Source organism: Armigeres subalbatus, chromosome 2 (assembly GCF_024139115.2).
Source record: "Armigeres subalbatus isolate Guangzhou_Male chromosome 2, GZ_Asu_2, whole genome shotgun sequence".
Lineage (NCBI taxonomy): Eukaryota > Metazoa > Arthropoda > Insecta > Diptera > Culicidae > Armigeres > Armigeres subalbatus.
Genome location: NC_085140.1, coordinates 345,730,708 through 345,747,406, shown reverse-complemented (window position 1 = coordinate 345,747,406; position 16,699 = coordinate 345,730,708). Strand labels below are relative to the sequence as shown.

Below are 16,699 nucleotides of genomic sequence, written 5' to 3'. Positions count from 1 at the left end.
ATATTCGCACCGTCGATTAGAACGTGGTCGATTTGGTTTTCCGTTACTTGATTAGGTGATTTCCATGTGGCCTTGTGGATATTCTTGCGGGGGAAGAAAGTGCTTCGGACTACCATTCCGCGGGAGGCTGCGAAGTTTACGGTATGCAGACTGTCCGGTCCGATGACCGGTCTATACATTTCCTCGCTTCCTACCTAAGCGTTCATGTCACCGATGACGATTTTGACGTCCTGCAGTGGGCATCCATCGTATGTCTGCTCCAGCTGTGCATAGAACTTTCTTTTTCGTCGTCGGGTCTCCCTTAGTGTGGGCAGTGCACGTTGATTATGCTATAGTTGAAGTAACGACCTTTTATCCTCAGCATGTACATCCTTGCGTTGATTGGCTGCCACCCAATAACGCGTTGACGCATCTTTCCCAGCACTATGAAGCCGGTTCCCAGCTCGTTGGTGGTGCCACAGCTTTGGTAGAAGGTAGCCGCTCGAGGCCCGCTTTTCCACACTTTCTGTCCTGTCCAGCAGATTTCCTGCAGCGCTACGACGTCGAAGTTGCGGGGATGTAATTCATCGTAGATTATCCTGTCGCAACTTGCAAGGCTTAGCGACTTGCAGTTCCATGTTCCAAGCTTCCAATCGTGATCCTTTATTCGTTGCCAAGGTCGTTGCCGATTGTATCGAGTCGTATTATCTTCTATGTCGTTCGTAATGGTTGTTTTTAATGGCGGCTTATTGGGCCTGCGCAATAAACCTCCTGTCTCGTCGGAGGGCCGTCGTGTCAGGGCTGTTTAGCGCCCCACCTAGCACCAGGACTTAAGCTTGTTTGCTTCGAGCGGCACACGGTCGCTTGGGCGGAGCCTACTTGCGGATACATGCAGCTTTTTATAGAGGTTTAACAGGGCCCACTGTCAAACCCCACCCCATCCTAGGCAGGCGCCACAACTCGCAGATGGATGATTTATGCAGTTGATAAAATTATGGTCACTGGTGGAAACGAAGTTGGATCGCGGCGCAAGTGCGCTGGCCAGGCTGAAAACTGCAATCTGAACTGGTAAAGTAATGACGATATATCGAGTTTTAGTAAGGTACCCCAGGGCAAGTGGGACCTAAAAAACGCAAGTTTAGCAAAATCGCTAAAGCATACTTAGAAAACAGGGTATTTCAGGACATTAACCACGGATACATCATCATATGCTTCCGTTGTTGAAGTGTAGACGTGTTGTAAGCCATTTATTCAGTTACAAAAATATTGGTAGTGACATAAATAAATTTACCTGTGGGACCCACTTACCCCTTCAAACGGGGCAAGTGGGACCTATTCTGCTCTATACTGTCAAACGAAACTAATTTGAAAAATGTAGATATAATGCTCATGTAATTTCTGAGTTGTAGTATTTCGGATCATGGATGGAGGTTCATTGCTTTTCAGACTTTTGTTTTTGGCAAAAGAAAGGGATTACAATGTTAGCAGATATAAAATCAAGGCAACAGCCGGTTTACCGTTTAAGGTGATTATAGAATAAAGCCCGTGATGAATTTCAAATTCACCACACGTTTATCTGCATACATTTCCAAAAGCCCAAATCTGGCGTAATAGTTTTCGTACAGTGCCGAAACTCAAATCATGATTGTTCAGCATAACTAAGCAAACGATCTACCATTATTTCAGCCGCATACGCGTTATGGTTCTTTCATCTCGTGCTCTTGAATTTTTTTTTGGCAAAGTATGTGGTTTACAAAATGGCCGATTTCTGGCTTTATTGTATAATCACCTTAATTGTCTGTTGTCTGGCTTTACATTAGCTTACTTTCTTATTAAATGTGTTAGATGGAAGAGATAAGCAAATCTTTGTTCACTTTTCGAATGTATGTTTCTCTGTTTAACACAAATTATTACATACATTAGAACCTTAAAAGGAACGTTTTTATTCAGGTGGTGTTGTAAATTTGTAATAGAACGAAATGGCCAATTTATGTCTTAAGCACCTAATTTATCTTAAAATCTGTTAATCTGATGCGAAGTTTAAAAATAACAAAACACAAAACAAAACCTGTTGACCTATTGCAGAATAAATAGATTATTTGCACTGTAAACAGAAAATTTTGCATAGGGGCCATCCAGAAACCACGTGGTCATATTTTTGAAGATTTTCAACCCCCCTCCCCCCATGTGGTCTATCGTGGTCATTTGGCAGACCCCCCCCCTTTGACCACGTGGTTTTTTTTTTTTCAAGTACAAAAATTTTAAAAAACCCTATGTAACTAAAACATATGGTTAATCCGATCAATTTTGAAGATGGACAATTTCAACTGATTCAAAATCAAACTAAAACCCAGCATGGAAATTATAAATTTTCATTATTTCGAAGATTTTGATGATGTTATCATGTTGTAATGTGTATCAGGTATTAGGTTATCTAGAACTCGCATACCTTCGATGCATCAGGAGGATACAAAAATTTCGAGAAAAATTTGTAATGGTTTAGAAATTTTCCAAAATATCCCTATATTTTTTAATTTCTTTATTGGTGATTTTTTAAATACATAATTGCAATTTTTGCTTTTACAAGTGCTAATTTATTATTGTTTTGTGGAAAATTTTCAACTGTTTATGGAAATTTTGCATTATTTGCAGTAATTCTATATTTATTTAATACTCATACCCTGATTTCTTTATTGGCAATTTCCAATTCTATTATGGAAAATTTCTATGTGTTCTCTAATAAATAACCTAGAGCTGGCTCATCTCTCAAAATTTCTAATTCTTCATTGAAATTTTATTTTGATATTGACTCGTGGAATCCAATGATGCCATACTAAACATATTTTCTCGGTCACTCTGATGTCTTTCGAATAATTTCCCAAGGAACTTCTATTCCATATCTCGAATATGCTTCAGTCAATGGTCCTTACATAAGCGACTCATAGAAGAATGAATGTATTATAGATCAATTATCATTTTGAAGTTCGGATCATTCGATTTATCCAATTAACCAAATTATGAATGATGTATGATATAATATCCCATTAGGTCCATTGGGTTGATATGACAATTGTTATTTGTACAAGCTACTACAGACTTTTTAGTTAAAAAAATTATGTTGAGCTTTTTAATGGAATGTCTTTACTTGTCATAAGACGAGTTTGTACCTTCCCATTTAATTCCACCACTTGATTGTACCTTGACAGATACGTATTTCGACCTCAACAGTAAGGTCGTCTTCAGTGTTTCGTACTTGACTCGACTTAGGTTATACAAAACTTTTAGGTTTCAAAAAACGTCCTGGAAGTCGTAATGTTTGAACTACTTAATCATTCAAGTCCGTGAACCCAGTGCTTCTAAGGCCCTACAAAACAGGCATAGTCATTGTGCAGCTTGATGTTGACTCAAGATAATTGTGGGTACCTTGTCTCTTAGATCTCATGTTAATGGAAATTAGGATCATATGCTTATTTCATCGGATTGGGTACATACCGATGATGAGGACATTACAAATGTCATGATTGATCACCCGAGAAGTCGTGGGCTGAACTTGAGAGCAATCACTGGCTTAACGTTCAGGATGACCCATCTTATGTGAGTGTTCAGAATGATTCAAACATTTCAACTTCATTTGCATGCTCTTAGAATCGAAATCTACCCAAAGTTTCGGATAACTGAGTTTTCAGGGTCAGTCAAATTTGAGCTCCCATATTTTTTTCTGTAAAACCAATATCTAGATGAACAATTTTACTGAAGAAAATGGTGGTCTAGCTCTCTTTTGTGATTTAATAGACAATCTAAAACGCTGGACATATATGACCCATCCGTCCTGAAAGGGTTGAGATTTGTTTTGGAATTCAATTTCAATCGTTATTATAACACTATTTATTACCCTAGATTGTTTTAGGAATTGGAGTGTTTTTTTCTGGAACACTGCCACTTTTTTCATATCGCCGGACTCTTCTTAGTTCTAAGACCCTTTTATGAATTTAAAAAGCATTTTATTTAGAATTTCATGTTGATTTTTTAAATGCAAACTTCTCTATGTCATAACCTTTTTCATACGCACTACTAGAGTTTTGTGCATTATTGATCGAAAAATTTAAAAATGCACCTAAATGTTCTAATTAGATGCATTATTACATATTTCGATCAATTAGCCTAATTATTCAATATCATAAGAACTAGGCTTCTTGAAATAATTGCCTTCATTTATTGCTTGGATGAATTTTAAATTCCAAGATCTTCTAATTTTCAAGAATAATTATTCTGGAGTTGCAAGGAAACCCTTCAGAATAGTTAGATGAAATTCTTCGAGTCTCCACGGAAAAATCTTCAGTATTTCAACGACTTTTTTTCGAAATTCTGTGGAAGAGTTCCTAATAAAGGTTCGGTAGAAATTTTGAAGAACTAGAAGAATCCGTAGAAGGATCCTAAATGCATATTTACGATGAAAATTCCAATAAACATCAAATTCCGAAGAACTTCCGGTATAAATTAGAAAAAAATCCAGCTTACTTTTTTTACAGAATCTCTAAAGATTTTTTTTCAAAATCCTGGGCAAATTTAATGAATCTTCAAAGGAAACTCTTCTAAATTTCCAATGGAATTTTTTTTCGTTTTTCAAAAAAAATCTTAGAAATTTTCAGCAGTTTTTTTAATTTCCAAAAGAAATTATTTGGAGTATACCAAAATATTTCCGATGGAAATTCCTAAGATTTTCCAGTAGAAAATCGAAAAAAAAAGTTCATTTAAAACACCAATAATGAATTTCCCGAGGATATTTCGATGCTTTTACAAGTGGAAATAACGAAAAAAATTGCACTTTTGTAGTACTTGTGAAGGTTGTACTTTAGAAGCAATTCCAATAGGAATTCCTTAGAAAATTAAATCAAAATTTTAAAGATTTTCTGATGTGAAAATTCCTTAAAATTTTTAAATCATTTCTTGTGCTTCTTTGCATGGTAAAGATTTAAAGCAATGTTTAGCTGAACCTACAAAGAAATCAAAATGACTTTCCGAAGAAGAATAAATTTCCCATGAAATTTTGGAAGAATTTATGGTGCAAATTAAAAAAAACACACGAACCTTGAGAATTCTAAAGATTTATTCTTTGAAAATCCAAAGTATTTTTTGAAGATAATCCATAGACTCTTCCGTGGAAATTCTAAATAATGCCTCGAATAAAAAAAATATTTGGAAAATTTAAAAAATGTGATAGAATTCACAAAGAGCGTAAAAAATTTCTTTTCAAAATTCCAAATTTGAAAACAAAAATCCAAAAACCAAAAAATCAACGGTAATATCAAAGTGTTTCATGTGGCATTGGCTATTTAATTTCTCATGAAAGTTCAGAAGATTTTTTCTTGAAAAATTTAGAAGTCTTCTTCTTCTATGGCTCCATATTCCAACTGGAAGTTGGTCTGCTTTTCAACTTAGTTTCTTCTATTAGCATTTTCTCAGTTATAAATTGAAAGTTTTAAATGCCAGCAATTGTACGATTATATATCTTGTGTAGCAAGTACGAAGGATACATTATACCTAGGGTGTCGACAATGTTTGAAACCCGAAAACATCCTAGACAGGAACGAGAATCGAACTCGTCATCTCCGGATTGGCAATCCTACGCCTTTGCTCGTAAGGCTAACTGGAGACTGAACATTTTGAAGTGCACTCCCTAAAATGTTCGAAAAACTTATTTTGGAAATGAAATAGAATTTCTGGTGAAGATTCGGAAGAACTTGTCGAATAAATTCATTAGAATGTAAAAAAAATATGAAAATATGAACATTTTTTTCCACCGAAAATTATATGTATTTCCCACGAGACTGTTTTGAATTTTCAGACAGAATTCACATGGAATTTTTTTCGGCATTTACACTGGAGATGTTTTGTTTTTTTTTTTCATGACCAATTTGTAGCAAAATTTACAAGCAAAATTTTCCAGAGAGAATTGTTCAAAAAACATTCTGAATGCTAGCACTTTATCAGGATTATATGAAGTAAGGTTAAAGTTTTTACAGGAAATTTTTTTATTGGATTTTTCCTGAATATCCACAAGACATTCTTTTGAAGATTTTTCTTGAATTATTGTAAAAACATGAACAGTTTTTAAAATTGTAGCTGTAGTCCGCTGATGCAAAAGTGTCGGCGGCGTGATGCCAAAAACCATCTGCGGCGGAATTTTAAAAAAATATTTTTTCATTTTTCTTTCCCAATTTTTTTTTGGTGAAAATTGAGACTGAAACGCAACCTACTTTTTCGTTTATTTTTTTTTGTGGAAATAGGATCTAAAGCTAAGTTGGCCAAATAACTCAGATATGCATCGGCGTTGCGACCGACGCTGCGTTACCGGGTTTTCTCGATGCTTAATGCTAAATTCTTTTTAACACTGAGTTGAAAAGACGCTACGTGGGCATCGGCTCTAAGATGCGCTTTGCGTTTAATGATTAAATCATTAAATTTTGATGATTTGTATTTTTTACACCGCTATTGTTTTTTTCCCAAAATTTCGTGTTAAAAAAAACCACGTGGTTCGAGAGCAACACCCCCCTCCCCCCATGTGGCTTATCGTGGTCATTTTCCAAACCCCCCCCTCCCCCCCTATATGACCACGTGGTTTCTGGACGGCCCCTAGCTATTACCATTGCTCTTTTCCATGAGGGAGATAATTTTCAGAAAGTATAATACACATTTGGTATATTAACTGTACACTACTTCTTAACAACTAAACCAACGATATCAACTGCATTTGATTTAGATCCATATGATATATGAGTGTCGAAGTTATTTTTCACTAGACAACAATCTAAAAACAGGTAAAATTTCTCTATCAAAAATGTTGTTCAAATATGTCCCACTTGCCCCATGTATGTTAAAAATCAAGGGAAAGTGAAAATTGCAGATTTTGGCTTCAATCAAAACTTTTAAATCGTTTTTGATGTCACACAATTATTTAATTGCTCAAAATATTCACTTTCCACATCAATGATGAATTCAGGAACAACTATTTTGTTGGAAATCCATTGAATTAAAATAAAAGCGATGGATTTTGCCGGTAGTTTAAAGTCATGATTAAACAATAACATTAGTATGGTGCCGCAAATGGTTTTGATTCCAAAATGTTTTGTGTCAGGCGATTTCGTTGATAATTCTGCTTCATCTTTCTAGAACATTGTTACCATTAAAAATGTTCACCGATTAATCGGCAGCCATAGTACCCACTTACCCCGTATTTTCACTTGCCCCGGTGTACCTTATCTAGCAATTTAAAACTCCGGATTTATTTAGGGATTTCTTCCTGGAGTTCAACCAGCAATTCCTCCTGGATTTCCTGAAGGAGCTAAACAAAGACATCTCAGAGAGTTTCTACATAAATTCCACGAATATCTCCTGAACTTCAGCCAGAAATTCCCCCCTGAGGAGCCCATAGCAATTTCTCTTGCAGTTTCTGCACGATTCCACTCCGAAGTTCTTCCACAAATGTGTCTTGAAATTCTTCTAAGAATTTCTTCTCGAATTCCACCAGAATTTTCTCCTGGAGTTCCTACGATAACTCCACCCAGATATTTTTGAGAGTTCCTTCAGAAAATCATCCTGGAACCTCTCTAGTGATTCCTTCTTTGATTCCTTCAGAAATTTCTCCTCGGGACCCTTCAGGAATGTCTCCTGAAGCTCTTCTAGGAATCCATCCTGAAGTTCCACAAGCATATCATTTTTGATTTCCTCCTGAAATTGTTCCGGGAATTTCCCAAATTTAAAATATCGCTGTCGAATGAGTGAGTTATTCCAAAAATTCATGGAAGAAGAATTTCTGGAGGAACCCAAGTAGAATTCCTTTAGGAACTTAAAAAAAATCCTAAAAGAACTTTACAAGGAAAACCTGGAATAGGTCCTGAAAAAGCAAAGGAGATATATTTGGAAGAACTACAGGAGTAATTTCTTGTGGAGCTTCAAGAATATTTTTTGAAGAAACTACAGGAAGGAATCCAGGAGGAGCTCCAAGAAGAATTCTCAAAATTCATCCAGAATTACTATAGGAATTCATTCTGCATTTCCCCAGGAATTCATTCTGCAGGTCCCCAGGAATTCATTCTGAATGTCCCCAGGAATTCATTCTTAATTTCTTTGTGTCTCTCCAGAAACTTATCTTGAAGTTACTCCAGGAATTCTTGGAATAACTCACGCCTGTTGGAATTCAGATTTAATTCCTGGGGAGATTCAGAATAAATTCCTGAAGGAATTCAGAATGAATTCCTGGGGGAACTCAGAATAAATTTCTGGAGGAATACAGGACTAACTCCTGAATGAGATCTCCAGAAGTAATTTCTGGAGGAGCACCAAGTAGAATTTTAGGAAATTCATCCTGAACTTCTTCCTGAAAAACCTTCAACTGTTCTTCTTTAAATTTCTCTAAAAGTTCCTCTGGGAACTGCTCTAGGAATTATTTCTGGACTTTCTCCAAATATTCCCACTGGAATTCCTGAAGAAACTTCTGATGGCAATCCTCCTGGAATTACTGCAGGAATTCACATATTGTTCCTGGAACTCCTTCAGGTATTCTTCTATGAATTCCTGCGGTAATTACTTCAACAATATCTCCCAGGAACATCGCTGAAAATTCCTCCAGAATCTTCAATGGGAATCCAATTCAACTGAAAACTCTTCAAGATCTTCACTGAAATCCTTTCTTGTCGCATTAGAATAAATTCCCCATAATTTCAAAAGGAACACCTCCAGAGCATCAGAGCTAAACATAATTTCCCCAGAATTACAAAACAAAAAAACGGCTCTTAAATTTTACTCAGTGTTATTGTCATTGTCTATTGTCAAACGTAGTGGGTAGGATTGGGGGTGCCAGATACCTGATCTTAGTTATCATCCGGTTTTGACAATTCAGGCATGCCCGAACAAGAAAATTAATGCAGTTTGACGGTATGTCCATGGAACCGACTATGGCCACCGGATTCCGGAGATATTCCGAGTTTTTCGGAGGTAGGTTCAAAACCGTAAATTTGAGGTGGATATTAGGAGAAGTTGTGGTTAAAAATTGAATAATATTAGTAACCACAAATAAAGTAGGACTCTTGCCATTGGAACCATATATTGAGATTTGGAATCGGACCAGAATCAAGTGAGATATGGCCATTTCTTTATAATCGGTTCCGATCGATACTTATCAAAGGGGTCAGGCCACAACTTCATTTGAATCTCGCTCTTTGATAGATCGTCCACTATGATTTTATTCTAGAAGGTCTCTAATGTGTCAAGAATGAAAAACCAATTGAATAAACGGATATTGGAGTCGCTGGGATGTCCCCGGGGAACCTGTGAATGGGGACACTTAAGTTTTAGCACCAAAATCAGTCATTCGACGACTCTTTTTTCATGGTTTTCGATCAGGAAGCGAAGTATGAATATAAAATGGTCCATTGACGGCTCTGATCGCTTCCAGGATCTACGGATTGGCCCCGGGGAACCTGTTGAAGGGGACATTTTAGTTTTACCACCAAAACCAGTCGTTCGACGGCTCTTTTTTCATGGTTTTCGATCAGGAAGCGAAGTATGAATATAAAATGGTCCATTGACGGCTCTGACCGCTTCCAGGATCTACGGATTGGCCCCGGGGAACCTGTTGAAGGAGACATTTTAGTTTTACCATCAAAACCAGTCGTTCGACGGCTCTTTTTTCATGGTTTTCGATCAGGAAGCGAAGTATGAATATAAAATGGTCAATTGACGGTTCTGACCGCTTCCAGGACCAAGGCCTGCCTCGTCAAATAAGTACCACGTTAACCATTTGTTCTCACATCTAGTTTATGGCGTAAATGGATGTGGTCTGGATGTCACTACAGTGTACTTGTGTCCAATATGACGTATAACGTAACAATTCTTATGCTAATGCTATTAATCTCTGGCTGCTGGAAAGAAAACAATAGAAGCAGGATTGATATTCTATAATTATGACTGTGGAGATAGTATATTACTCGGGAGATTTTTTGACTACTAGCTTTGATTAGAGCTCTGAAACTAATTCCCGAAATATTCAATTACCAAAGTCCAAAATTTTCCCACAACCTCTTCACGACCATGGCACTTTTAAGTTCGAGTCACTCACCATCTGGCAATACGGTTTATTTCCTTCAAGTGTTTCAAGTGGTCAGTTTTTGAATGTTTTTGCAGCAACATGTTTTTCTTCAGTGATAAAAAGTTGTAAAATTCCGTTGAAATATAAAAAAGTTGCGGTAAATAAAAGCTGAAAAGAGAAAGTTTATGTTAAATACTAATTTATCAACTTGCGTATATTTTTGACCATTTGTAGACTTCTGTTTGTTTGTTTTGTTTATTGTCCAGTAGCGTAAGATACAAATCTTTTAAATTACTATCTCCGTATCAAATCTTTCCAATGTGTTATTCTAATGTCTAGTTCTAATTTTAATTCTAATGTTTTAAATAATTACGTTGTTAACGATTCCAAAATTCTATGCAGCCTCACTTGAAAATTGCTCCCGATGAAGAACGTTTCAAAGCAGTTGGTAATGAGTTCCAATGTATCACACCTCTGACGAATAATGAGTTGGCGTAACAGGCAGAGTTATTAGCTGGGACAACCAGGTTCTGCAAGCATAGAGACAATAGACACATAGCATCCCGTCTAACATATCTATTCATTTATCTTTCTTATCCTTAATCTGCTTAACAAATGCCCAAAATTTCCCGTTTGATCGAAATTAAAACCAATTGGGTGGAGTGAGGTCCTTTTCGAATTATTTGATTATTTCCAAATTATTATTCTATGAATGTAGTTTATCCACAGAGAAGGGCTGACAGAGGAGACCTTCCCAATCATTTCACTTCGGAAACAATAAAAAGCGGGCCACTTGCTTTATGACGCAAAAAAGGTACCAACCTGTAGCTAAGGGTCTTGATTGATTCCGAGACCATCCCAAGCATAACTCTCATAAGAAAATTATTTTGAGCTTTTTAGTGGAATGTTTTCACCTGTCATAAGACGAGTTTGAACAATCCCATTGAATTCCACCACTTAATTGTATCCTGACAGATACGTATTTCGACCTCAACAGTAAGGCCGTCTTCAGTGTCTTGTACTTGACTCGACTCGAGTCGAGTCAAGTACAAGACACTGAAGACTGCCTTACTGGTGAGTTCGAAATTCGGATCGGGCAGGATACAATTAAGTGTGGGAATTCAATGATTGTTCAAACTCGTCTTATGACAGATAACTCTCATGCCATTTCAAGACCTAGAACAGATTCCTGGCAAGTCTAGCCATTATGTCTGATGGAGAAATAACTTGTTTGGGCCAAAAAAAATCTGTTTTGAATCAATAGTAATATTCTTTGTGAGTTACGTACTTTTCAGGACAGAAAACTCGACTGCTTCTGTGTTTGTGTTCCATTGACATTCCCACGTGCAAAATTCAGACTATTCACGTGTTTTGCCTCGTACTTACTTTATTCACGTTTCACTGCACTTACCAAGTTTGTTTTTGTTTGTTGGTCACATGGACGGCAATTTGTGTCAGATCTCAACAATCGAAAAATGTAGTCTAATGGAAATTCGAACACCATGTAAAGTAAAAGTGATAACTAGTTGAGATTAGTATTTCAATGCCACTTTTATTACGATTTCACATGACATTGATCGGTTCTGGTCATATACGAAGCTTAAAAGAGTTATTCACGTGGTTTTTCATGCCAGTTCTGCAAACATCGCATGCTAGTTGCATTTCCATAAACCAACATGTACAAAATATTCCTATCGATTACCTTAACAGTGTTCTGCAAGTACACTGAGTCAAAAATCATCCCCGATGTACAGGGAGTGCGTCCCTGTCCCGAATATAAACACGATTTCGATTTCTCCAACCTGGATTACGATTACGATGACGATGGCTACCTCACGGTGAACGGAAACTTCACCTTCCTGCGGGACATTGCCTCGCCCTATCCGGCGTACTTCCACTCGGAGCAAATGGAACGGGGCGAGTGGAGGCGGGCGTTGATCGAGCGCAGCGTGCCCGATTTCTGCGCAGTGCTACAAAGCCCCACGGAAATTTGGTACCCGATCACCCGGTATTTGAATAAGAAGGCCTGCCCGTACAAGGCGGGGGTAAGTTGGCTTACAGTATAAAAATGTCAAGATCTATTGAAATAATAGATTTTCATTGGACAGTTTGTAGGCACGATCGATCATGTCCGTTACAAATTCCCGTTCACAATTTCGCCCCAATTTCTGGGCGAATGGAGGCTATTCATGGAGCAGCGCGATAGCAGGAAAGATCCAAAGCCTTTTGCCTGTTTGATTTTGTATTTTAGTGTCATTGAAATATAAAAACTAGATTAAGCTATGTTGGCTTTTTATTCCATTTTGAATGCAAGTCGAAGTGGATCACGTTGCATATTGATAGGAACAATGCATTGGCTCAATAGTGTGTTGGTCCTGCAAAAGCATTACCCAGATCTCATGTTCGTAAGGGACTCCCGGCTTCCTGGACACGGTAGATCCCTTTGACAAGGTGTGTTATGGTGAAAGATTTTATACCAAACTAGGGCAATAAGCAGTCTCAGAAATAAAACATATATAATGTTACCCTGCATATGGTTGTACTCGAATTTCAAACTCCTCCAAGTTTTCAGCAATTAGTTTAAAAAACCTTGGTGCCCATCCATCCTGACCACTGAAAAAAATCTAGTTGGAGGTTATTCTTGTTACTGGACAAATTCTTTAGCTTATATTGGTTTTGTAGATAAAGCTATATCCCGGATTTGTAGGTTTACTTTACTGATACTCTAGAAGCAAGACAATGATGTGGCTAGGGCTCCTATGCATGGCCAAATAACGGTATTACTGTTCTGTTTTTCTCAAGAAAGAAATTATTATTTATTTTTTTTTTTCGCAGTAGCGCACTCGAACAGGCCCTAAGAACGTTTTTACTTACTTACTTATGGGTAGGGATGGTGGAAATTCGCGGCAAAATTTACAAAATTTCGCGGACAGCCAATTCAGAAAATCTTAAAATTCGCGGCCATTTCGCTGTAAATTATATTTCGGTACAAAGAATAAAACCCGACTTAATCCACCTACAGTGAACGCAACCCTTCTTACACTTTTGAATGGTTGTGTGTGCCCAGTGCATATTACAATTTCTATGCATATGACCTTCAATTGAGTATAAAATAACTGATATCATCATGCTTTTATCGATTTCAAAATAAAAAAAGGGATATTTCTGAAAATTTAACAATTTTTAAAAAATACAAAAAGGCTGCAGATTTGATTTGCCGCCTTAAATGGCAATATTACAGCTTCTGTTTAAGCCCGAAAGAATTCAAATCGGGTCATAGATGGCTGAGATACTGGTGTGACAATTCTTCATTAGTAGTCTGAAAATATGTCTCATATTCGTATTTCACAGATATCTCTGAAACCGAATTTCCAATTGCAGAAAAAAATGAATGGGTCCAATGACAAAAACATAGCTTTCGTTTAAAGATAAAATCGCACAAATCGGTCCAAGGACGACTGAGATCTTGATGGGACATATTTTACCAATGTGTGAAGTTGATACGTCTAATGCTTTATGTTCGTATTTCAGAGATATCTCCGGAACCCAATGTCTAATTGCAAAAACAAAATACAATGGGTTCAATGGCAAAGTCATAGCTTTCGTTTAAAGATAAAATCATGCAAATTGGTTTACAGACGGCTGAGATATTTATGTGACATTATTTTGTTAGTTTTCTGAAAATACACTTCATGTTCGTATTTCTCACATATCTCTGGAACCAAATGTCCGATTGCAAAAAAAAATGAACTCGTACAATGACAAAGTCATAGCTTTCGTTTAGTGTTAAAATCGTGCAAATCGGTCCACGGACGGCTGAGATCTTGATGTGAGATTTTTGTAACGCACACACATACGCACACACGCACACACGCACACACACACATACATACATGTGCTCAGTTCGTCGAGCTGAGTTGATTGGTATATACGACTTGGGTCTCCGAGCCTCGGATAAAAAGTCGGTTTTTCAAGCGATCTTTATACCCTTCTTAGGGTGTAAGAAGGGTAAAAAGGGATATTTCTGAAAATCTAACAATTTTTAAAAATACAAAAGACTGCAGATTTGATTTGCCGCCTTAAATGGCAATATTACAGCTTCTGTTTAAGCCCAAAAGAGTTCAAATCGGGTCATAGACGGCTGAGATATTGGTGTGACAATTCTTCATTAGTAGTCTGAAAATATGTCTCATATTCGTATTTCACAGATATCTCTGAAACCGAATTTCCAATTGCAGAAAAAATGAATGGGTCCAATGACAAAAACATAGCTTTCGTTTAAAGATAAAAATCGCACAAATCGGTCCAAGGACGACTGAGATCTTGATGGGACATATTTTACCAATGTGTGAAGTTGATACGTCTAATGCTTTATGTTCGTATTTCAGAGATATCTCGGAACCCAATGTCTAATTGCAAAAACAAAATACAATGGGTTCAATGGCAAAGTCATAGCTTTCGTTTGAAGATAAAATCATGCAAATTGGTTTACAGACGGCTGAGATACTTATGTGACATTATTTTGTTAGTTTTCAGAAAATACACTTCATGTTCGTATTTCTCACATATCTCTGGAACCAAATGTCCGATTGCAAAAAAATTGAACTCGTTGAACTTGAATCGTGCAAATCGGTCCACGGACGGCTGAGATCTTGATGTGAGATTTTTGTAACGCACACACACACGCACACACGCACACACGCACACACGCACACACGCACACACACACACACACACATACATACATGTGCTCAGTTCGTCGAGCTGAGTTGATTGGTATATACGACTTGGGTCTCCGAGCCTCGGATAAAAAGTCGGTTTTTCAAGCGATCTTTATACCCTTCTTAGGGTGTAAGAAGGGTAAAAAGACAATGTAGATTCCATATTTTTTTAAATTGTTGCGTTAAATTGTTGTTAAATTTGTTAGTTGTTAAATTGTTGTTATTATTTCTTTGCATTACTGGTCAAAAGCACTTGGTTGGACCGCGAGACCGCGCAAAGCAAAGCACCGTGTGTAGCTTCTATTCATTCGTGTTGTTAGTTTTGTGTGCTTCGAACCAACAGCCCAAACAGCGTTCGGTTGGCAGTTTAGCGCGCACATTCCGAATAATTGTATATTCTTTGAAGCCAAATTGACTTTTCCCGTCAAACAATTTTATTGGGACAATCGATTAATTCTCATATTTAGGATAAACTTTCCTAAATAATCCATATTTTTCACGTCTCTAACTATTTTTAAAATTTGAAAGAAAAACAAAATTGTTCTTCAATTTAATTTTGGCTCAACATTCAACCAATTTCGGACTTTCAACTCAACTTGTTTGTCGAGTTGGTATTGACTAGGTAAAGAAATCGACTGTGGTAATAGAATGGAATAAAATTATTGACGGGAAAGGCTAATTTCGCGGTTTTTCGCGAAAATGTTTAAAATTCGCGGCTAACATCAAATTTCGCGGATTTCGCGGCTTCCGCGAAATCGCGAATTTCCACCACCCCTACTTATGGGTTTTGGCCATCCCGAGTGATGCAAAGTGCCGGTTAGAAAGATCTCCACCCTGGGCGATGCCCATCAATCACCTTAACTTGTTGTAAAGTTAGATTTCGGTCGACTTCTTCCATCTCTTTGCAGTAATAAGAACCAACGCCAAACTTTAGATGTAATTTTCTGCTTATCTTTCTCTTGAAAGAAATTACATAAGATATAACATATTTATTTATCTAGTCGAGCATAAAATGCAAATGTTTCTAGCAAGTGTCCTAAATATTTTTTTTAAATTTACCTGGGGTGGGGCCGTCTTGGCTCAAGATCAATCAATGTACTTAAAATTCCAGAATGTCTTATGGCTTGAAAATTTTACCAAAGAATGACATGCTTCGAACAGCGCTTCTAATCGGAATTTTAAGCTGACGATTGTTTACATTCAAACTGATAGGGTCTCACCATTCCTGCTTTGTTTTTTTCCCCTGATATCATTCAACGAAAACAATTTTAATCAAGTTTCCATTCCATCAGTGCCTGGTGCTGAATGGCGAACTGCCAATCAACTGCGACCTACAATCGCGGCAGCAAAAACAGCAGTTGCAATCCTCGGACGCAGCTGCGCCACTAAACCCGCTTATCATTATCAATCAAGTGCAACGGTACACTGGCAGCGCTAGAGTTTTGGTAAAGCTGGGGCAACAGCTTGTTGGCGTAATTGATTCATTTATAATTTGGTGTCAGAAATAAGAATTATAATTAGAGGCCTCAAACGATAATTTAATTTAAAAAAAAATGTCGGGTAGTTTAAATTTATCGCGTCAGCTATACCTAAGGTGGCAGGACCATCATCATGATGTAGGTAACGCGACCCCGCCCGGTAATACTATCGACAGACATATGATTTCCGCACAATGATTTTCGTATCACGCTGTACGCGTACAGTGACAAGATGACACATATCTTTTCTTTCCACCGTTGTATTTATTTGACAGATTGTTTTGAAACTGATTCTACCCCTTTGTAAAACTATATTTTTCATCAAAATGTATAGAAATCATAAACTGTTACTATAGTTCTTGTGAGTAATACACAATATTTATTCATATTTTTTTAATAAATTGTGAATTCGCGTCAGCAGTTCATTCATCTAT

The 16,699-nt window shown here is 37.2% G+C and overlaps 2 protein-coding genes across 4 annotated transcripts in view; one reads left to right on the top strand and one right to left on the bottom strand.

Moving 5' to 3' along the window:
* The window catches only part of LOC134212895 (inositol-pentakisphosphate 2-kinase), a 507,776-nt gene that overhangs the window by 235,553 nt on the left and 255,524 nt on the right, over nt 1–16,699 (bottom strand). The window lies entirely within an intron of this gene.
* On the top strand, nt 11,743–12,333 carry LOC134210020 (uncharacterized). Its single transcript, XM_062686046.1, has 2 exons — nt 11,743–12,111; nt 12,175–12,333. Exons 1-2 carry the CDS (start codon nt 11,743–11,745, stop codon nt 12,331–12,333), a joined length of 528 nt encoding a protein of 175 aa, XP_062542030.1.